The sequence below is a fragment of the Pan paniscus genome, chromosome 19 (genome assembly GCF_029289425.2).
Source record: "Pan paniscus chromosome 19, NHGRI_mPanPan1-v2.0_pri, whole genome shotgun sequence".
NCBI lineage: Eukaryota > Metazoa > Chordata > Mammalia > Primates > Hominidae > Pan > Pan paniscus.
Window position 1 is genome coordinate 8,189,445 of NC_073268.2, and position 24,465 is coordinate 8,213,909.

Consider the following 24,465-nt stretch of genomic DNA (forward strand, 5'->3'; position numbering starts at 1 on the left):
GTTTTTTCATGCACAAGTTTTAAATTTTTTCATAAAGTCCCATTTATCTATGTTTTCCTTTTGTTGCCTAGGACTTTGGTGTCATATCCAAGAAACTGCTGCCAAATACAGTGGTGTGAAGATCTGCTCTTCGTTTTCTTCTAAGAGTTTTAGAATTAGGTTTTACATCCAGGTTACAGATCCATTTTGAGTTATTAACGAATCCCTATGCTGGTTTCTGCCAAATAAAAGTTAGTTCTGTCATGTTCCTGCCATGCACAACCCCTTCCTTTATGCCGACTGGAGATCGGCTCCCACACACATCTCCGTGACCGCGTGGCCACTGCCTGATAAGGGTCTTACCTTTTCTAACCCGTACCACTGACTGGAGATCGGCTCCCACACACATTTCCGTGACTGCGTGGCCACTGCCTGATAAGGGGCTTATCTTTTCTAACCCGTACCACTGACTGGAGATTGACTCCCACACACATCTCCGTGACCGCGTGGCCACTGCCTGATAAGGGTCTTACCTTTTCTAATCCACACCACTGACTGGAGATCAGCTCCCACACACATCTCCGTGACCGCGTGGCCACTGCCTGATAACGGTCTTATCTTTTCTAACCCGTACCACTGACTGGAGATCGGCTCCCACACGCCATCTCCGTGACCGCGTGGCCACTGCCTGATAAGGGTCTTATCTTTTCTAATCCATACCACTGACTAGAGATCGGTTCCCACACACATCTCTGTGACCGTGTGGCCACTGCCTGATAACGGTCTTATCTTTTCTAATCCGTACCACCGACTGGAGATCGGCTCCCACACACATCTCCGTGACCGTGTGGCCACTGCCTGATAAGGGTCTTATCTTTTCTAATCCATACCACTGACTGGAGATCGGCTCGCACACATATCCCTGTGACCGCGTGGCCACTGCCTGATAAGGGTCTTACCTTTTCTGATTCATACCATGGAGTGGAGATTGGCTCCCACAAACATCTCCATGACCGTGTGGCCATTGCCTGATAAGGGTCTTATTTTTTCTAATCCATACCACGGACTGGAGATCGGCTCCCACACACAACTCCGCGACCATGTGGCCACTGCCTCCTAAGGGTCTTATCTTTTCTAATCCATATCACTGACTGGAGATTGGCTCTCACACACATCTCCGTGACCGCATGGCCACTGCCTCCTAAGTTCTCATCTTTTCTAATCCATATCACTGACTGGAGACTGGCTCCCACACACATCTCCGTGACCGTGTGGCCACTGCCTCCTAAGTGTCTTATCTTTTCTAATCCATATCACGGACTGGAGATTGGCTCTCACACACATCTCCGTGACCGCGTGGCCACTGCCTGATAAGGGTCTTATCTTTTCTAATTCATACCACAGACTGGAGATCGGCTCCCACACACATCTCCGTGACCACGTGGCCACTGCCTGATAAGGGTTTTATCTTTTCTAAATCATACCATGGACTGGAGATCGGCTCCCACACACATCTCCATGACCGCGTGGCCACTGCCTGATAAGGGTCTTATCTTTTCTAATCCATATCACTGACTGGAGACTGGCTCCCACACACATCTCCATGACCGCATGGCCACTGCCTCCTAAGAGTCTTATCTTTTCTAATCCATATCACGGACTGGAGATCGGCTCCCACAAACATCTCCGTGACTGCGTGGCCACTGCCTCCTAAGGGTCTTATTTTATCCAGACTCCTGTACCTCTATAACCCACTAGACTTTTACAAAATACAAGTGAGATCATGCCCCCCGCACTTAAAATCTTTCACTGTCCACAAAATAAAAAATAAATTATTTAGCAAGGCATATAAAACCTGACCCGATCTACCTATGCAGCCCTGTCTCCCTCTGCTGCCTCCAAACTCCATGAGACTCCCTCTTCCTTCTTTCCCCCATTACTGTCACGTTGGTAAGATCCCACCCATTCTTTTAAGATTCAGATTAAAACAGAATTTGTCTATGACCCCTGCCCTCAGCCCCTGCTTCAGCCTATCAATTCCTCTTCTGAGATCCTGCTATGCCTTGTACAGCATATACCAGTTTTGTTACATCTGTTACGCTGGAATCTTCTATTAATGTCTTTCTTCTCCATACAAAAATGGTGAACTCTTTGAAGGCAGAGAGTGTGTATTTCTTATCTTTGTGCCTTCAGTTCCCTAGCACGGGGCCTAGGATGTAGAAAATGCAGAGTAAATATCTATCATGCAAATGAAGAAAAGAACAAACGAATGTGAAAGAGATCAACTCTGAATCATCCTGAGAGCAGGGGTAGAAGGGACTGCCTTCCTCCTCCTCCCCCATCCGCTGACAGCAAATCTGCCTGCTCCATCCAGGCTCCTTCTTTCTTGCAGCTCATAAAGTCCTGTTCGCCTGCTTTCTTGGCTGCCTGACAGTCCAGTCTGATAAGGTGATCAGCTGGCTCTAGGTGTGAGGGGTAGGAAGGATGAGGGAAAGGGTGGCAATTTCCCTAGCGTTCTGCCAAGCTCGGCAAGATGCACACTGAGCACATGTTGCAACCTCCCATTCCTGCCCCGGAGCGTCAGAAATAATAAAAAGATTTTCATGAAAATCCAAATCCAGACAAGAAAAGTGGTATACTAGAAGCCTGAGGACTTCCTGGTAGGAAGGATGACAGAAAATCACTGCCCAAAAATGCTTCTCGAAAATGAAAGACATGAAGGTGGCGATACCAGGAGCAGGATGGGGCCACTGTCCATGTCTGCACCCACACCGTGAATGTGTGAATGCTCACGTCAGGTGGCAGGGGTGGGCCTCTGGGTCTGAGAACTTCAGCAGTAGCCAGAGGGGCTGCCAACACCCAAGAAGACCAGGGAGCCTCCAAGCCTAGGAGATCAGCCGCTGGGACACCCACCTGGCAGGTTTCTCCAGGTCTGGCCCCCCTCTCTTTGGAAAAGCTGTCTGTGATACACTTAGCCAAGTAGCAATTCCCATTTCTCGCCCACGAGCAGGTAGCAGTAAAAGAGCATTCTTGATCAGACTAATAGAGAATGTCAAAAATAAAAATAAGGCCGGGCACGGTGGCTCACACCTGTCATCCCAGCACTTTGGGAGACTGAGGCAGGTGGATCACTTGAGGTGTCAAGAGTTCGAGACCAGCCTGGCCAACACGGTGAAACCCTGTCTCTACTAAAAATACAAAACTTAGCTGGGCATGGGTGGTGGGCGCCTGTAGTCCCAGCTACTTGGGAGGCTGAGGCAGGAGAATTGCTTAAACCCGGGAGGCGGAGATTGCAGTGAGCTGAGATTGTGCCACTGCACTCCAGCCTGGGCAATGGAGTGAGACTTGGTCTCAAAAAATAAATAAATAAAATAAAAATGAGGTTTCAGCTAAGAATCACTAAACATTTGAGAAATGCTAAAGAGAAAGAATTGCCATGCTGAACAAACTGAAGATCTTACACTGGAGAACAGAGGAATGGAACAGGCACTGAAGATCTTACACTGGAGGACAGAGGAATGGAACAGGCACTGAAGATCTTACACTGTAGGACAGAGGAATGGAACAGGCACTGAAGATCTTACACTGGAGGACAGAGGAATGGAACAGGCACTGAAGATCTTACACTGGAGGACAGAGGAATGGAACAGGCACTAAGATCTTACACTGGAGGACAGAGGAATGGAACAGGCACTGAAGATCTTACACTGGAGGACAGAGGAATGGAACAGGCACTGAAGATCTTACACTGGAGGACAGAGGAATGGAACAGGCACTGAAGATCTTACACTGGAGGACAGAGGAATGGAACAGGCACTGAAGATCTTACACTATAGGACAGAGGAATGGAACAGGCACTGAAGATCTTACACTATAGGACAGAGGAATGGAACAGGCACTGAAGATCTTACACTATAGGACAGAGGAATGGAACAGGCACTGAAGATCTTACACTGGAGGACAGAGGAATGGAACAGGCACTGAAGATCTTACACTGGAGGACAGAGGAATGGAACAGGCACTGAAGATCTTACACTATAGGACAGAGGAATGGAACAGGCACTGAAGATCTTACACTGGAGGACAGAGGAATGGAACAGGCAATGAAGATCTTACACTGGAGGACAGAGGAATGGAACAGGCACTGAAGATCTTACACTGGAGGACAGAGGAATGGAACAGGCACTGAAGATCTTACACTGGAGGACAGAGGAATGGAACAGGCACTAAGATCTTACACTATAGGACAGAGGAATGGAACAGGCACTGAAGATCTTACACTGGAGGACAGAGGAATGGAACAGGCACTAAGATCTTACACTGGAGGACAGAGGAATGGAACAGGCACCGAAGATCTTACACTGGAGGACAGAGGAATGGAACAGGCACTAAGATCTTACACTGGAGGACAGAGGAATGGAACAGGCACCGAAGATCTTACACTGGAGGACAGAGGAATGGAACAGGCACTGAACATTTTTACACTGTAGGACAGAGGAATGGAACAGGCACTGAAGATCTTACACTGGAGGACAGAGGAATGGAACAGGCACCGAAGATCTTACACTGGAGGACAGAGGAATGGAACAGGCACTGAAGATCTTACACTGGAGGACAGAGGAATGGAACAGGCACTGAAGATCTTACACTGGAGGACAGAGGAATGGAACAGGCACTGAAGATCTTACACTGGAGGACAGAGGAATGGAACAGGCACTAAGATCTTACACTGGAGGACAGAGGAATGGAACAGGCACTGAAGATCTTACACTGGAGGACAGAGGAATGGAACAGGCACTGAAGATCTTACACTGGAGGACAGAGGAATGGAACAGGCACTGAAGATCTTACACTGGAGGACAGAGGAATGGAAGAGGCACTGAAGATCTTACACTGGAGGACAGAGGAATGGAAGAGGCACTGAAGATCTTACACTGGAGGACAGAGGAATGGAAGAGGCACTGAAGATCTTACACTGGAGGACAGAGAAATGGAACAGGCACTGAAGATCTTACACTGGAGGACAGAGGAATGGAACAGGCACTAAGATCTTACACTGGAGGACAGAGGAATGGAACAGGCACTGAAGATCTTACACTGGAGGACAGAGGAATGGAACAGGCACTGAAGATCTTACACTGGAGGACAGAGGAATGGAACAGGCACTGAAGATCTTACACTATAGGACAGAGGAATGGAACAGGCACTGAAGATCTTACACTGGAGGACAGAGGAATGGAACAGGCACTGAAGATCTTACACTGGAGGACAGAGGAATGGAACAGGCACTGAAGATCTTACATTGGAGGACAGAGGAATGGAACAGGCACTAAGATCTTACACTATAGGACAGAGGAATGGAACAGGCACTGAAGATCTTACACTGGAGGACAGAGGAATGGAACAGGCACTGAAGATCTTACACTGGAGGACAGAGGAATGGAAGAGGCACTGAAGATCTTACACTGGAAAACAGAGAAATGGAACAGGCACTGAAGATCTTACACTGGAGGACAGAGGAATGGAACAGGCACTAAGATCTTACACTGGAGGACAGAGGAATGGAACAGGCACTGAAGATTTTACACTGGAGGACAGAGGAATGGAACAGGCACTAAGATCTTACACTGGAGGACAGAGGAATGGAACAGGCACTAAGATCTTACACTGGAGGACAGAGGAATGGAACAGGCACTGAAGATCTTACACTGGAGGACAGAGGAATGGAACAGGCACTGAAGATCTTACACTGGAGGACAGAGGAATGGAACAGGCACTGAAGATCTTACACTATAGGACAGAGGAATGGAACAGGCACTAAGATCTTACACTGGAGGACAGAGGAATGGAACAGGCACTGAAGATCTTACACTGGAGGACAGAGGAATGGAACAGGCACCGAAGATCTTACACTGGAGGACAGAGGAATGGAACAGGCACTGAAGATCTTACACTGGAGGACAGAGGAATGGAACAGGCACTGAAGATCTTACACTGGAGGACAGAGGAATGGAACAGGCACTGAAGATCTTACACTGGAGGACAGAGGAATGGAACAGGCACTGAAGATCTTACACTGGAGGACAGAGGAATGGAACAGGCACCGAAGATCTTACACTGGAGGACAGAGGAATGGAACATGCACTGAAGTTCTTACACTGGAGGACAGAGGAATGGAAGAGGCACTGAAGATTGTACACTGTAGGACAGAGAAATGGAACAGGCAACCCAGTGCTTTAATAAACACGTAATTTCTATTCCATGGGAGAGACATGAGAATATTATGCCCATGAGAAAAGAATCAGCTAGATATGCTGGAAATTAAAAAGCTGGATTTTTAAAATAAAAATTCAACAGCTGGGCCAAATAGCACAATGGATGCAAGTGAAGAATAAATTAAAATAGGAAGACTGGGTTGAGGAATTCTTTCAGAAAGCAGTTCAAAAGGACAAAGAGATGGAAAGCATGAAAGGAAAATTAAGAGACATGGCAGCAGATCTAGAAGATCCAACGTTCACGTAACAAGAATTCCACAAGGAGAGAATGCAGAGACCAAGTTGTAGAGACTACTCAAAGAAAGGAATAAAGCAGAATAATTTCTTAGAGTATGAGAAACTCATGAGTGTTTAGACGAAGAAGACAACTGGGGCTAGGTACAGTGGCTCACGCTTGTAATCCCAGCACTTTGGGAGGATGAGGCAGGAGGATCACTTGAGCCCAGGAGTTGAAGACCAGCCTGGGCAACATAAGAAGATCCCACCTCTACAGAAAAATGTTAAAAATCAGCCAGGCATGGTGGTATTTGCCTGTATTCCTGGCTACTCAGGAGGTGGAGGCAGGAGGATCACTTGAGCCCAGGAGTTCCAGGTTGCAGTGAGCTATGACCACGCCACTGCACTCCAGCCTAGGCAACACAGCAAGACTCTGTCTCAAAAAAACAAAACAAAACACTAATCTTACTAGCTACAAAGAAAATGAAAATTAAAGGAACCGGATACCGTTTTCAACCATAAGATAGATAAAAATGAAAAACAACAATATCAAGTGTTGCTGAGGGTAAGGGTGCTCTCATACTGTACAGATCGTACTACAAGTATATAAAGCTTTGCTGGAGGGCAAATGGGCAGTAGCTACTAAAATTTTAAATGTATACAAACCTATAACCCAGAATCTGTCCCAGAGAAATACTTGCATATGTGCAAAAGGGGGCATATTTTAAAAATTAGAAACAACGACCTAGTGCTACCAAAATGGTGAAATAATCTGCGGTATGTTACGCTATGGGGTTCTGTGCATCAATTCCAGAGAATGAAGCAGGTCTATACATACTGATGAGAAAAAAAATATCTAAAATACATGTGGTTGAAAACAAAAAGCAGTTTTTAGAATAAAGCGTAAGGCATGAAACCATTTAGTTAAAACAAAACAAAGCAAAAACAAAGCCATTAACTGAAACTATAGATTTATATAAATACACACACAAATCCGGAGAGATAGGATTAAAACTATAGATTTATGTAAATACACACACAAATCCAGAGCGATAGCCACTGAAACTACAGATTTATGTAAATACACACACACAAATCCGGAGCGATAGCCATTAAACTACAGATTTACGTAAAGACACACATACAAATCCGCAGCGATAGCCATTAAACTACAGATTTACGTAAATACACACACACAAATCCGCAGTGATAGCCATTAAACTGATAACAATTACCACCTCTGAGGACAACAATGGGATTCTGAAGTCTAGGTAAAGGGAACTTAGGTTTCACCTGTATACATATTTGACCTTTTTAAACAATAGAAGATGTGGAACCAGGTGCAGTGGCTCACGCCTGTAACCCCGATGCACTGGGAGCCCAAGACCAGCCCTGGGCCACAGAGTGAGACCCTGTCTCTACAAAAAAGTAACAAAGTTAGTTGGGTGAGGTGCTGCGTGCTTGTAGTCCCAGCTGCTTGGGAAACTGTGGTGGGAGGATCAGCTGAGCCCAGGAGTTCCAAGCTGCAGTGAGCAGTAATTCTGCCACTACACTCCATCCTGGGTGACAGAGTGAGACCCTGTCTCTATTTTTTAAAGTCTATGTGTATTACTTATATAATTACAAATAAGGAAACTTAAGGAAAACAAAGAAGCCTGTAGCATTCGGGCCTTATTAAGAAGGCAGAGTCAGAAACGTAGCTGCTGCTCAGTAACAACGCCTTCATTTCTTCTTTGCTGCAAGGAAGGTTAGAATTTGTCAGTTGTGACGGTCTCTGCCTTCTCAGCGTTCTTCCTGCCCCTCCTTCTAACAGAAAAGGTGCTGCATCAACTCCTCCTAGTCCTCCCTTGGAATCCTCATCCTCCTTCGCTCTGAGAAATTACTTTCCTTTCCACTGGATCTCAATCTGGGATTAAAACTCAACAGCAATAAGAAGGAAAGAATAAGGTTGGGGGGAAAGTCATCTTTTTATCGTATCTGAAGTTTTTGTGGTTCACTGTATTTTTTTTTTTTTTTTTGAGTCTCACCCTGTCGCCCAGGCTAGAGTACAATGGCAGGATCTCAGCTCACTGCAACCTCCACTTCCCAGGTTCAAGTGACTCCTGCCTCAGCTTCCTGAGTAGCTGGGATTACAGGCACCTGCCACCATGTCCAGATAATTTTTGTATTTTTAGTAGAGACGGGGTTTTGCCATGTTGGCCAGGCTGGCCTCGAACTCCTGACCTCGGGTGATCCACCCGCCTCGGCCTCCCAAAGTGCTGGGATTACAGGTGTGAGCCACCATACCCGGCCGTGGCTCACTGTATTTTCTAAAGACTGCCACAGCAATCTATCCCATCCCACATGCTTTTTGTAACAATGTGACTTTGACATTCCTCCCGTTAGCGGGTGGGAGAAGACTATGTTCCTTCCTCTTGAATCTTAGCAGCCTTGTGACTATGGCAGAAGTGATGCTATGAAATTTCCAAGGCTTGGTTCTCTTGGGACGCTCATTCTTGGAACCAGCCACCTTACCGTGAGGAAGTCCAAGCAGACCGTGGAAGACAACAAAGAATCCCAGCAACGGCCTGGCCGAGCTCCCAGCTGACAGCAAGCACCAAGGAGCCAGCCATGAGAGTGAGCCAATGCATTCTCCAGTCCCCTCCTGAGCTGCCTCGGCTAATGCTGCATGGAGCAGGGATGAGCTGGTCCCCGAGCGAGGCCAAATTATACGTGCAAAACAATTATTGTTTTAAGCTACTAAGTTTTGTGCTGGTTTGTTACAAAGAAATAGATACCTAGAACAGTTTCTCTCACAAATGGGGACAACTGAGAGTTGTCCATTTATACAACTGTAACTATCTACCACAGGCAGCTTTGGAAGACATGGGAAGGGGTAAAGTGGGGGAACGTCTGCACCAGACAGAGTTAGATCAGGTAGCATCTGAGATTCCTTCACACACTAAGACTCTGCAGTGAACACGCTGAGCTAAGTGCTTAAGCACTTCCTAGCACCAGGTCCTTTTCTGAAAGCAAGATCACTTCTTCCGGTGACAGTTTACCTTTCGGAAAGTTTAGCTGCCGGATCTGCGGAATCCCCATATACTTTCCCTCCAGTGACAGTTTACCTTTCGGAAAGCTGCCGGATCTGCGGAATCCCCATATACTTTCCCTCCGGTGACAGTTTACCTTTCGGAAAGCTGCCGGATCTGCGGAATCCCCATATACTTTCCCTCCGGTGACAGTTTACCTTTCGGAAAGCTGCCGGATCTGCGGAATCCCCATATACTTGTGGAAATGCTCCAGGACATTCATCACACCCTGAAGGAGATTAGCAACTTCTCCGTATTGTCTTCGCCTGGTCATGGCTCTGCAAGGAAAGAGTAAGTTTAAAAGCCTAGAAAAACACTAAAGACGCAAGATACAGACACAGAACAACCCACGCTAGCTCTCAAACAGATATCAACTCAGCTGAATCAACGTTCGCTGAGCGCTGAGTATATAAGCTGCTGTGCGTTGTGGGAGGAAAAAACAGGATCTGGTCCAAATCCTCAAGGTGACACCATACAGTAAGGGAGAGAGTCAAGTACACATCTAACTAGTATCAAAAAGGATGAACTATGTTCTAAACAGAAGTACAAATTATGTGCTACGGCAGGAAGAATGTGTGAGTGATGAATTCTCATTTGGTGTGGGGAGGGGAATCTGGGAAGACGATGAATTTAGAATTTGGGTTGGATATTATGAGATTAGCAAGCTTGGGACAGAGAACAGGGGTAGGGATGTTACTATCTGAGGATTACAGCCTATGAGCAAACCAAACACAAAGGGTGCAGCCAGGCGCGGTGGCTCAGCCTGTCATCCCTGCACTGTGGGAGGCCGAGGTGGCTCACGCCTGTCATCCCCGCACTGTGGGAGGCCGAGGCGGGCAGATCACGAGGTCACGAGATCGAGATCATCCTGGCCAACACGGTGAAACACCATCTCTACTAAAAATACACAAAATTAGCTGGGCGTGGTGGTGGATGCCTGTAATCCCAGCTACTCGGGAGGCTGAGGCAAGAGACTCGCTTGAACCTGGGAGGCGGAGGTTTCAGTGACCCGAGATCGTGCCACTGCACTCCAGCCAGGGTGACAGTGGGAGACTCCGTCTCAAAAACAAAAACAAAAATACACAAAGAGCAGCACTTTAGCTATTAACTGAAATCTGTAGGTTCTAAGGCGTCTGTATCACAGACCTCTACTTTCCCTACTGCTAAGGTTAATGACGCTTAAATAAAAGGATGCTGATAAAATCAAGTTACGCACAGGGAGGAAATATAAACTATTAGATCTAAATTTTTCATTAGGGTTGGGTTATTTCATTAAATTTGTAATTTATGAATTTCCACAAGAGGCATTGAAAAAGACAGGATTGGCCGGGCGCGGTGGCTCAAGCCTGTAATCCCAGCACTTTGGGAGGCCGAGGCGGGCAGATCACGAGGTCAGGAGATCGAGACCATCCTGGCTAACACGGCGAAACCCCGTCTCTACTAAAAATACAAAAATTAACCGGGCGTAGTGGCGGGCGCCTGTAGTCCCAGCTACTCGGGAGGCTGAGGCAGGAGAATGGCGTGAACCCGGGAGGCGGAGCTTGCAGTGAGCCTAGATCGCGCCACTGCACTCCAGCCTGGGCGACAGAGCCAGACTCCATCTCAAAAAAAAAAAAAAAAAGAAAAAGGATCAAGTTCAAGCCAAGGTGTTCCGTTGCTACCACCACCTGGTTTTACCACCGCCTGGTCTTACCACTGCCCGGTCTTACCACTGCCTGGTCTGATGGTTTGGTGGACAGGGACCACCCCACGAAGGAACAAATGTGATCACCCTCTGGCCTCCCTCTGGCCGCTGCTCTCACTGCTCACAGGAGAGTGGACCAGGCGTCCCTGGAGCTCATCCAATACCTAGAGAGGTCAGGAAGGGGCCCGCCCCTCCTCCTCTTTCCCTCAAGGCACTCTCCCACTTCCCCCACCCAGGACTTCGAATGCTGCATCTCAGTTTCTATGACGATGCGCTTTCCCTGTCCACACACGGAATCACACTGAGGCTGGAGCAGGGGGAGTCCCCAGCCTGAGACGGGCCACAGAGGTGAGCTGGAGTGTCAGAATCTTGCTAGTAAAGGAGGCTTTAGATTGCTCCTTTGTAGTAAATCACCAGCTCTTCCTTCTCTATTTCTAATGTTCTGATGTATCATTCCCTCTACAAGCCAAACGGAAAGCTACTTTATAAAAAGTAGATTGAAAAAAAAAAGTGGTTTGAATGATTGAGTTCTGTCTCATAGGGTCTCTTCCATGACAGCGCAACTCAGCCCAACGCAAGCAGGAAACCTGCTGAGGCAGAAGCAGCAGGGAGTGAATATGGGCCTGTGTCACTCTGTCTGCCTGGAGTGAATATGGGCCTGTGTCACTCTGTCTGCCTTGATGGCACAGAGCCACAGCCTGAAGATGGGCCATATTCTTGGAGTCGTCCTGAAAGGCTTCTGGGGTCCCCTTCTGACTAGCTGCCAGTGTTTGTTAGGTTCTGAACACCAGAGGGCACAAAGCAAAAATGGTGACTGAACACTTGAAGCCAATTTGCAGAAAGTGGGGCAGGATGGTGAGACTTTCCTGGCTGAGAAGTAAATAGGCGACAACACCATTTTCTCTATACGATACATTTCCCGTGGCCCCAAAAGAGAAAGTTGGCATTGCTTACTCGAGGGAGTCGACACCTCCTGCCAGCATGTGCAGGTGGTTCAGTGTGGTGATTGAGGTGGTCAGGTGGCGTTTGGCGTGATCTAATTGCTTAATATCACGGGTGATTTCTTTCACCTAAACATTGAAAAACCACAAGAAAGAAAGGAAGACGGTCAAGAAAGATGTAAAACACTTCTGCAAGTAGCTCCGTAAGAAACGAATGCAGATGAAGCAGGGAAAAATCTCAGGTTAGCAAACATTCTCACAATACAAAATAAAAATAATTTCCAACCAGGCATTTAAAATTTAATGTGGCATCTCTTTGGACTTTACTCAGGGTTATAAAACCTTCAGTTGTGAGCATGAAATGAACTTTATTTTTTTACCCCAAATGAAATGATCCAAACAACAATTCAGTATTGAGCACACAGGACAGAGGAGGTAAGCACAGCACCTTTCCTTGAACAAGGTGAGGAAAGTGTGCCTTCTGGTGATGAAGCCGCTGGGCCATATAAAACACCTATCAGTCAGTACTAGGTACTCAGACGGTCTTTACTAATGGAATGAGGGCCTGAGCTTCCAGCAAAGAAGACTTTCAAATCTCAAGAAGATTGAAATATAAGCTCTGTAACATACGCTTAACATGTAAGTTACTAGGAGGGCAGGAGCAGTCTTCAGGGAGTGAGAAGGCAATTTGGGGAGTAAGAGCCTGACAGTGTTGTTTCAGCAGGTCCAAGAGAAGAGAAGCTGTCTCTGGGAATGCAAGTATATTTCAGTCACCAGAAAAGCATATTCAATAGAGAAGTTGGAAAAATTCCCCAACTTTACTAACACCCAGATGAAATCATCCACTGTGTTTCTTGGTCCATGCTGACTAAGAAATGTGTGTGTGTGTGTGTGTGTGTGTGTGTTTTATCATGCCACATTATTTTTAATTACGTACAAAGATCTAACATGTCACCCACGGACCATTTCACCCGCTGCTCTGTTTGGCCGCCAGTCTCTTGTCTCTCTCTTCAGCAATGGTGAGGCGGATACCCTTTCCTCGGGGAAGAGAAATCCATCATTAGTTGCCCTTGCCAATAGTGAAAATGTTGGAAACTCGAATGCCAAAGCTGTTGCCACTGGTGTCTTTCACATGAACCACGTCAAAAGATCCCGGGTACCTCCCTCTGTTGGGGATCACACCAACTCTTCCCAGGTGAGCACCTCCAGTCACCATATACGGCTTGCCAGTGTCGAACGTGATGAAATAGGTCATCTTGCCAGTCTCCAAATCAATCTGAATGGTGTCATTCACCTTGATGAGGGGTCAGGGTAGCGGATGGTGCGAGCAACATGAGTCACCAGATGAGGGATTCCTTTTGTGCCCACAAAGATTTTTCTCACTTTGCACAACTTGTACTTGGCCTCCTCAGGTGTACAGCAAAGCAACCTTTGGTGTCATGGATCAGATGGAAATTCTCTCCTGTCTTGTCAATGCTGATGACATCCATGAACCCAGCAGGGTATGTTATATCAGTTTGGACCGTGCCATCGATCTTAATGAACCGCTGCATGCAAATCTTAAGTCTGTTCCTTAGGAAAATGATGAGGGGAAGACACTCTCTCAACTTGTGGGGATTGGTGGACGGACGAGGAGCAAACACACCGGTCAATTTATCCAGCATCCAATGCTTTGGAGCTGCTACCCGCTTCAGATGCTTCTTGGCACCACGAGCCATGGCTGCATTAGGCAAGGAAAAGAGGACCTCTGTCTTCCGGTGCACGTAGCGAAAGTTTCTTAATAGCAATTTGGTTGCCCAGGTTCTGTGACACCTGGAAGGAAGGGAGTGCCCTGGATACCAAACACAAATACTGTAGTCACTGGATAGATACATCCCATTAAAGTGAGTAACTTGGCCATGAGTTCATGGATAGATACGTCCTCATTAAAGTGAGAAACTTGGCCGTGAGTTTGTGGATAGATACATCCTCATTAAAGTGAGAAACTCGGCCGTTGAGGTCGTGGATAGATACATGTCACTAAAGTGAGAAACTCGGCCGTGAGTTCTTGGATAGATACTTCGCACTAAAGTGAGAAACTTGGCTGTGAGTTCATGGATAGATACATCCCACTGAAGTGAGAAACTCGGCCGTGAGTTCGTGGATAGATACATCCCACTGAAGTGAGAAACTCGGCCGTGAGTTCGTGGATAGATACATCGCACTGAAGTGAGAAACTCGGCCGTGAGTTCTTGGATAGATACATCGCACTAAAGTGAGAAACTCGGCCGTGGGTTCGTGGATAGATACATCCCACTGAAGTGAGAAACTCGGCCGTGAGTTCGTGGATAGATACATCCCACTGAAGTGAGAAACTCGGCCGTGAGTTCGTGGACAGATACATCCCACTGAAGTGAGAAACTCGGCCGTGAGTTCGTGGACAGATACATCCCACTGAAGTGAGAAACTCGGCCGTGAGTTCGTGGACAGATACATCCCACTGAAGTGAGAAACTCGGCCGTGAGTTCGTGGACAGATACATCCCACTGAAGTGAGAAACTCGGCAGGGAGTTCGTGGACAGATACATCCCACTGAAGTGAGAAACTCGGCCGTGAGTTCGTGGACAGATACATCCCACTGAAGTGAGAAACTCGGCCGTGAATTCGTGGACAGATACATCCCACTGAAGTGAGAAACTCGGCCGTGAGTTCGTGGACAGATACATCCCACTGAAGTGAGAAACTCGGCAGGGAGTTCGTGGATAGATACATCCCACTGAAGTGAGAAACTCGGCCGTGAGTTCGTGGATAGATACATCCCACTGAAGTGAGAAACTCGGCAGGGAGTTCGTGGACAGATACATCCCACTGAAGTGAGAAACTCGGCCGTGAGTTCGTGGACAGATACATCCCACTGAAGTGAGAAACTCGGCCGTGAGTTCGTGGACAGATACATCCCACTGAAGTGAGAAACTCGGCCGTGAGTTCGTGGACAGATACATCCCACTGAAGTGAGAAACTCGGCAGGGAGTTCGTGGATAGATACATCCCACTGAAGTGAGAAACTCGGCCGTGAGTTCGTGGACAGATACTTCCCACTGAAGTGAGAAACTCGGCAGGGAGTTCGTGGACAGATACATCCCACTGAAGTGAGACACTCGGCCGTGAGTTCGTGGACAGATACATCCCACTGAAGTGAGACACTCGGCCGTGAGTTCGTGGACAGATACATCCCACTGAAGTGAGAAACTCGGCCGTGAGTTCGTGGACAGATACATCCCACTGAAGTGAGAAACTCGGCCATGAGTTCGTGGACAGATACATCGCACTGAAGTGAGAAACTCGGCCGTGAGTTCGTGGACAGATACATCGCACTGAAGTGAGAAACTCGGCAGGGAGTTCGTGGACAGATACATCCCACTGAAGTGAGAAACTCGGCAGGGAGTTCGTGGACAGATACATCCCACTGAAGTGAGAAACTCGGCCGTGAGTTCGTGGACAGATACATCCCACTGAAGTGAGACACTCGGCCGTGAGTTCGTGGACAGATACATCCCACTGAAGTGAGACACTCGGCCGTGAGTTCGTGGACAGATACATCCCACTGAAGTGAGACACTCGGCCGTGAGTTCGTGGACAGATACATCCCACTGAAGTGAGACACTCGGCCGTGAGTTCGTGGACAGATACATCCCACTGAAGTGAGACACTCGGCCGTGAGTTCGTGGACAGATACATCCCACTGAAGTGAGACACTCGGCCGTGAGTTCGTGGACAGATACATCCCACTGAAGTGAGACACTCGGCCGTGAGTTCGTGGACAGATACATCCCACTGAAGTGAGACACTCGGCCGTGAGTTCGTGGACAGATACATCCCACTGAAGTGAGAAACTCGGCCGTGAGTTCGTGGACAGATACATCCCACTGAAGTGAGAAACTCGGCCGTGAGTTCGTGGACAGATACATCCCACTGAAGTGAGAAACTCGGCCGTAAGTTCGTGGACAGATACATCCCACTGAAGTGAGAAACTCGGCAGGGAGTTCGTGGATAGATACATCCCACTGAAGTGAGAAACTCGGCCGTGAGTTCGTGGATAGATACATCTCACCGAAGTGAGAAACTCGGCAGGGAGTTCGTGGGTAGATACATCCCACTAAAGTGAGACACTCAGCCGTGAGTTCGTGTGCCCTGCTCTTTCAGGGTCTGATCACCCTAGGTGAACTCATACAGGTTATGACCTGCACAGCTCAATTCCACACCCATGATCCTGCAAGCCTTACCTGGATCTTAGCTATAAAAAGCCTCTTTCATGGGGACTTCCCCATCAAGCCTCCTCTCCTTCTATAACCTCCAAACAATCTGTTTCCAATGAATTAAAAAAAAAAAAAGTTTAAGACCACCACCACTTTACCAAATACTTAAATTTGGGGCAAAAAAAATAAAAATAAATAAATCAGGAGTGGCATAATAAATTAGATATAGAAGGCTGAAGGTTGGCCCTGTAACCTGATCACCCACTTGCAACTCTGAAATCAGCATCCTTTTTCCTACAAAAAAATCTCTGTATCTCTTCCAGGGTTTTTAGCTTCAGTCTAACATAGAGAGTCTTTATTTATTTATTTATTTTTTATTTTTTGAGATGGAGTTTCGCTCTGTCGCCCAGGCTGTAGTGCAGTAGTGCGATCTTGGTTCACTGCAGTCTCCACCTCCCAGGCAAGTGATTCTCTGCCTCAGCCTCCAGAGTAGCTGGGATTACAGGTGTGCTCCATGACGCCTGGTTAATTTTTATATTTTTAGTAGAGACACGGTTTCGCCATGTTGGCCAGGCTGGTCTTGAACTCCTGGCCTCAAGTGATCCCCCCTCCCTGGCCTCCTAAAGTGCTGGGATTACAGGCATGAGCCACCGTGCCCGGCTGCATCAGGGGTCTTTAACCACTGTGTTCAAAGTCACATCATCTATGACTCTTCCTGGTCCCTGCATCATTAAATCCTAAATATTCTCCCTCTGCTTCATCTCAAGACTCTATCCCTTCTCTCTATGTCCTAAATATTCTCCCTCTGCTTCATCTCAAGACTCTATCCCTTCTCTCTATGTCCTAAATATTCTCCCTCTGCTTCATCTCAAGACTCTATCCCTTCTCTCTACTCCTTCTTCAGGCCCTCACTGCTCTGCACTGGAGCTGACTGGTCTCTTTATTCCCAGGATCTCCCGTCACTCCCCATCCCACAGCCTGTGTTTCTCTAGACAAACTGAACCACTGATTTTTCCCTAACAAAGCCATCAATGGCAGGGCACACCAGGGGTACTCAGGTCAAACCTACACGAGATCATCTGTGAGACAGAATGCCCATGGTTGACTCGCCTCAACTGACTTACACGAGACCACCTGTGAGACAGAATGCCCATAGTTGATTTGCCTCAACTGTTGCCCACGGGCTGCGAAAACGGGTAGAGCATGAAATGGGAGGTTGTAGAGTCAGACAGATCTAGGGCTGAACCCCAGCTCTACCACTCACCAACGATGCATCCTAGAACAAGTTTCTCAGCCTCACTGAGTCTCAGTTTTCTCATCTATAAGATGGGTAATCGCAAAGATAATAATGAACATAAATCCTAGTTCATAAGGTTGTGGTGAGGGCTAAATTAGAGTGCTGACACAAAGGAACCAGCACACTGCTGGCACTGAAAGAGCTCAACAAAGATCACTTCTCCCCTCACTCCCACCTCTTCCTCCCTTCAGCACAGCACTGTCCAGGAAAGCAAGCTGCTTTAAAATAAGACGTCTCGTAACTTGGGAGTAAACTGTCACTGCAAACCCCCTCGGGTGGAGGAGGAAGCATACTCCAGAACACAGATTAGCATCATAAGGATATCAATAAATGCGATCAACTCCAGCAAAAGCAGCATCGGATACTCTCGCTGATCATCACGCTTTGAGGGCCCCTGGTGCTGCTGGGAGTGGTGCACCCTTGGGGAAGGACGAGGGCCCCTGGGTGCTGCCGGGTGTGGTGCACCCTTGGGGAAGGACGAGGGCCCCTGGGTGCTGCTGGGTGTGGTGCACCCTTGGGGAAGGACGAGGGCCCCTGGGTGCTGCTGGGTGTGGTGCACCCTTGGGGAAGGACGAGGGCCCCTGGGTGCTGCTGGGTGTGGTGCACCCTTGGGGAAGGACGAGGGCCCCTGGGTGCTGCCGGGTGTGGTGCATCCTTGGGGAAGGACGAGGGCCCCTGGGTGCTGCTGGGTGTGGTGCACCCTTGGGGAAGGACGAGGGCCCCTGGGTGCTGCTGGGTGTGGTGCACCCTTGGGGAAGGACCACAGAAAATCCAGGTCCCTAGGACTATGCTCAGTGCTCTTCATACGTTTAATTCTCACAACAACCCTGTGAGGCAAATGCCATTATTCTTATTTTACAGTTGAAGAAGGTGGAATTCTGAGACAACTGACAGACAGGACATTATTGAGTCTGAATCTGAACCCAGGATCCAGCACTTCCCAGCGCCTCCCATGGAGGAGGAGAAGGTGAATGCTGGATTCTCGGTCTTCGGGGCAAGCTTCTGAGCACAACACCGGGGGACACAAATTCGTCAGGGGAGAACTCAACCAAAACCACACACACGGATCATGGGCGGGGACATCCCTCCTCCCTCCATCCCTCCCTCCTCCCGGCTCCAGGACCATTCTCAGCGTGCATCGAGCTACATACCGTACATCTCGATGGAGAAATGCATGATACCAATACCAAGAAATGTTAGAGAAAGGAAAATCCAAAATGACTAGGAAACTATTTTCAGAAAGGAGAAAAAAAAAAAAGTTGCAGCTGGGCACAGTGGCTCACACCTGTAATCCCAGCACTTTGGGAGGCCGAGGCGGGCGGATCATGAGGTCAAGAGATCAAGACCATCCTGGCCAACATGGTGAAACCCTTTCTCTACTAAAAATACAAAAAATTAGCCGGGCGTGGTGGCAGGCGCCTGTAATCCCAGCTACTTGGGCGGCTGAGGCAGGGGAATCGCTTGAACCTGGGAGGCGGAGGTTGCAGTGAGCCAAGATCGCACCACTGCACTCCAAGGCTGGTGACAGAGCAAGACTCCATCTCAAAAAAAAAAAAAAAAAAAAACCCAAAAAACAAAACAAAACAAAACAAAAAAGTTGCCTATTTAAAACTAGGGCTGCAAACACAGGGCAGCAGAGATGGTGAGCCACCACTGACCAGCAGCTCCCCTTGAATTGATCTGAACGCATTCATAGGGGGCTTGCTTTAGAGATGCAGATGACTCTGGTTGGCAGGAGGTGCCATTATTAGAAAAAGCTCATTATTAGAATGCCTAGATGAGAAGCTCACTTCCTCTTTTGGTGCAAAAAGGTTAGGAAGAAACCAGAACTCACCATTTGCTCTGATTTTTCAGCTTTGTCTTTGATATCTTTGATTTTGCCAAAGAGTTGTTGGATAGCTTTCTGAGCCTCTTCAAGCGCCTAGAGTAAGAGAAATACATGAAAAACAAAAAGTGGCTAGAGACAGCACCAGTCACTAACTGTAATCAATGCTAGGCACAAAAGAAATTTCCATGAAGCTCTCCTGATTCATTGTACTTATGCCAACAATTTTTCTGGACCAAAATAGTAGAGACCTATAGAGTCCAGTGGCTGCGAACAGGTAAACACTCGGGACTCTTACCAATGTTCCTCACAAAGTTTCAACTTAAAACTAAATGATTCCCCTCTACCTCAGTCATTACTGTACATGTTATTGATAATAGCAAATAGAACAAGTAGATCTCTGTGTGTGGGTGTATGCAAAGACTCACACAGAGGGACAGGGGTAGCTCTAAATTGGGGCAAGGGAAAGCTCTGGACTTGGAAGTTCCAGATTGTGCATTCAAAAAAACCTGAACCGTGAATGGGGACTCCAGAACTGCAACAAATCTTAAAGACTTTCATAGTAAGCCATTTGAAAACCAATGAAATGCACTTAGAAAGGAACACTGGGCCGGGCACAGTGGCTCACGCCTGTAATCCCAGCACTTTGGGAGGCCAAGGCGGGCAGATCACGAGGTCAGGAGATCAAGACCATCCTGGCTAACGTGGTGAAACCCCGTCTCTACTAAAAATACAAAAAATTAGCCAGGCACAGTGGCACGCACCTGTAGTCCCAGCTACTCAGGAAGCTGAGGCAGAAGAATTGCTTGAACCCGGGAGGCAGAGCTTGCAGTGAGCCGAGACTGCGCCACTGCACTCCAGCCTGGGTGACAGAGCGAGACTCCAAAAGGAAAGAAAAGGAAAGAAAGAGAAAGAAAGAAAGAAAAAGGGAGAGAAAGAGAGACAAAGAAAGAGAGAAAGAAAGAAAGAGAAAGAAAAAAAGAAAGAAAGAGAAAGAGAAAGGAAGGAAGGAAGGAAGGAAGGAAGGCAGGCAGGCAGGCAGGCAGGCAGGCAGGCAGGCAGGCAGAAAGCTAATGGTGGCTCACACCTGTAATCCCAGCACTTCAGAGGCTGAGGCAGGAGGATTGCTTGAGCCCAGGAGTTCAAGACTAGCCTGGGGAACATGGCAAGACTCGGTCTCTGCAAAAAAAAAAGTTAGCCAGGCATGGTGTCGCACACCAGTAGTGTCAGCTACTTGGGAGGCTGAGGTGGGAAGATTACTTGAGCCTGGGAGGTCAAGGCTGCAGGCTCAAGTAATGAACTGTGATCATGCCACTGCACTCCAGCCTGGTGACTGAGCGAGATCTTGTCTCAAAAAAACAAGCAAAAAGCTAATGGTGAGCCCAGCATTTCCACTGAAATAAAAACCTACAAAGACAGATGCTACACAATGAAAGTATTACAACACAGCTGCAGCTTCTGCTAGGAGGGGAAGCAACATGAGGGCAGTTGTGACATGTGGAGACCAGAAAGTTCCTGTGAGTGCCGGCAGCCCACAGACATGGAGACCAAATGCACTGCACCGTCCGTGAGTAAAGACTACCCACAGCTAAAGTACCTGTGAGTGCCAGCAGCCCACAGACGTGTATAGACCACAGACACTGGACCGTCCGTGAGTAAAGACTACCCACAGCTAAAGTACCTGTGAGTGCCAGCAGCCCACAGACATGGAGACCAAATGCACTGGACCGTCCGTGAGTAAAGACTACCCACAGCTAAAGTGCCTGTGAGCGTGTCAGCAGCCCACAGACGTGTATAGACCACAGGCACTGGACCGTCCGTGAGTAAAGACTACCTACAGCTAAAGTGTCTGTGAGCGTGTCAGCAGGCCACGGATGTGTATAGACCACATGCACTGGACTGTCCGTGACTAAAGACTATGAATTCCTGAGGCAGTTATAGTTCTAGGCACGAGTCAGCATCTCCTTAATTCACTCCTTCAATCACTCAATGAGTATTTACTGAATGCCTCCCATATACCAGGCATGATTCTAGGCATTGGGAATCCAATGGTAAACAAGACAGTATGGTCTCTCTCTCTGTCCTCAAGGAATGAACTTACTTTGAGAAGTAAGGGGGAGGCGATCCTGGAAAAACAACAAAATAAAGAAACAAGATAATTCCTAAGTGTGGTGAATTGACAGGTGTGGTGAAGGACTTATGCAGTGATGAGAATAAGGGAGATGGTGGTCACAGAAGGTCTCCTGAGAAAGGGCACACAAATCGGGACCTGCAGGATGAGGAGGTGTGAGAATTGTAGATTTGGAGTAAGATGATTTTTTTTTTTCTTGAGATGGAGTCTCGCTCTGTTGCTCAGGCTAGAGTTAAGTGGCGTGATCTCGGCTCACTGCAACCTCTGCCTCCCGGGTTCAAGCAATTCTCCTGCCTCAGCCTCCCGAGTAGCTGGGACTACAGGCACCTGCCACCACACCTGGCTAATTTTTTGTATTTTTAGTAGAGACGGGGTTTCATCGTGTTGGCCAGGATGGTCTCGATCTCCTGACCTCGTGATCTGCCCGCCTCGGCCTCCCAAAGTGCTGGGATTACAGACGTGAGCCGCCGCGCCCAGCCTGGAGTAAGAGGATTTTCAGCAGAGAGAAAAGCAAATGCGAAGATCCTGACAGAGAAAAGACCTCGGTGTTTTGGAGGTCCGAAAAGACAGACAGTAGGTGGTAGTGCAATATTGCAGCGGGAAGTGTCTGGAAATAATCTGGAGAGGTGGGCACGAGCCAGAGCACGGAGGCCTCAAAGCATAAGGATTCTGCTCTAAGTGCCAATGAGAAGCCACTGAAGGGTCTAAACAAGGGACAGGTGTACGGCTTACTTGTATAAGACTGTCCTGGCTGCTATGTGGCAAAGGGGCTGTGCAGGGGCAGGAGGGAAAGCGGGAGTGAAAGCTCTGTGAGAAGTCGCTGCAGTGTCCACATGAGACGGTGGAGGCCTAGACAAGGCAGCCGGTGCTGACGGGAAGACGCCGAGCGATTCAGGGTTTCCAGGAAGGTACAATGTGTAGGACTCACTGACGGACCGTGTGTGGGTGATGAGGGAGAGGGAAGAACCAAGGATGATGCCTGGGTTTTGGTTGAAAAGCCAAGGCCAGGGTTCACTGACTGAACCAGGGAATGCAGGAGGAGGACGGGCTTGACAGGCAGGTGTGTGTGGTGGTGGCGGGGCTGGAAGTGAAGAGTCCCATCCGCAATACGTTACGGGTGCCTGTGCTACGGCTGGAATGCATCCCCAAAGTTCATGTGTTGGAAACATAATCCCCAATGCAATGGTGTTGGCAGGTGGGGCCTTTACGAGGTGACCAGGTCATGAGGGGTTTGCCCTCACGAACGAATGAATGGCATTATCTCGGGAGTGGGTTCTTGGTAAAAGGATCTGTTCAGCCACTTTCTCGTGCATGTACACACTTTCTTGCCTTCCAACTCTGCCATGGGACGACGCAGTGAGAAGGCCCTCGCCACAGGACGACACAGTGAGAAAGCCCTCACTGCAGGACGACATGGTGAGAAGGCCCTCGCAGCAGGACGACATGGTGAGAAGGCCCTCGCCGCAGGACGACATGGTGAGAAGGCGCTCGCCGCAGGACGACGCAGTGAGAAAGCCCTCGCTGCGGGAAGATGCGGTAAGAAGCCCTTGCCTAATGTGGGACATCTCTTTTCTTTATAAATGATTCAGTCTGTACTATTCTGTTACAGTAACATAAAGCAGACTAAGAAAACTGGTATCAAGAAGTGGGCTATTGCTATAGTAAATACCTGAAAACATGGCTTTGGAGCTGGGTGATGGACAGATGTGGAACAGTTTCGAAGTGAAGGCTGGAAAAAGCCTGTATTGCTGTGAACAGAGCGCTAAGGGGGGGTTCTGCTAAGGGCTCAGAAGAAAAGCAGAAATGTAGAGAAAGTCTGGAACTTCTTAGAAATTACTTCATGGTTGTGACCAGAGTGTTGGTAGAAATACAGACAGTAGGCTGGGCATGGTGGCTCACGCCTGTCATCCCAGTACTTTGGGAGCCTGAGGCGGGCGGATCGCCTGAGGTCAGGAGTTCAAGACAGCCTGGCCAACATGGTGAAACCCCGTCTCTACTAAAAATACAAAAATTAGATGGGCGTGGTGGCAGGCACCTGTCATCCCAGCTACTCGGGAGGCTGAGGCAGGAGAATCACTTAAACCCGGGAGGCGGAGGTTGCAGTGAGCTGAGATAGCACCACTGCACTCCAACCTGGGTAATAAGAGCAAAACTCTGTCCCCACCAAAAAAAAAAGATAGCTTACTTGAGATCAAGTAGAGACATTAAGTTGGACATAAGATTCTGGAGCTTGGAAGAGAGGTGATAGGTTGGGATTTAAATTCAGAAGTCATTACTTTAGAGATGATATGTAAGTCTGTAAGATTAGAAGTCACCTAGGAAGACAGAATACACAAGAGAAGAAAAGATGGCACAGGGCTGACCCTTGGGCATGCCAATATTCAGAAGTCTAACATAAAAAAAAGCAGAGATGCAGAGAAAAACCACCAGGGACATGAGAAAAAATCAGGGGCGATGGGTGTTACAGAAGCCAAACAGAAGTGTTTGAAGGAGAAGGAAAGAGTGATTGTGCCTTCTGTTGTTAAACACTCACATAAGAGGCTGGGCGCAGTGGCTCAGGCCTATAATCCCAGCACTTTGGGAGGCCAAGGCGGGTGGATGACCTGAGGTCAGGAGTTCAAGACCAGCCTGACCAATATGATGAAACCCTGTCTCTACTCAAAATACAAAAATTAGCCGGGCGTGGTGGCAGGCGCCTGTAATCCCAGCTACTCAGGAGGCTGAGACAGGATAATCGTGTGAACCCAGGAGGCAGAGGTTGCAGTGAGCCAAGATCGTGCCACTGCACTCCAGCCTGGGCAACAAGAGCAA

General features: G+C 48.1%; 1 protein-coding gene and 1 pseudogene across 3 annotated transcripts in view; both read right to left on the reverse strand.

The window, feature by feature from the left end:
- VPS53 (VPS53 subunit of GARP complex) overlaps positions 1-24,465 on the reverse strand; it is a 218,790-nt gene that overhangs the window by 146,516 nt on the left and 47,809 nt on the right. For all 3 annotated transcript variants that reach the window (XR_010110596.1, XM_055102102.2, XM_055102101.2), the window contains 3 exons: positions 19,533-19,619; positions 12,180-12,295; positions 9,700-9,819 (listed from right to left, as the gene is read on the reverse strand). Coding sequence is in view for 2 of the 3 variants with exons in the window: in XM_055102102.2 (XP_054958077.1) it covers positions 9,700-9,819; positions 12,180-12,295; positions 19,533-19,619 (323 nt within the window). In the remaining variant the exon portion in view is untranslated. The remainder of the gene's footprint in view (positions 1-9,699; positions 9,820-12,179; positions 12,296-19,532; positions 19,620-24,465) is intronic.
- LOC134729481 (small ribosomal subunit protein eS4-like) lies at positions 12,296-13,898 on the reverse strand (annotated as a pseudogene).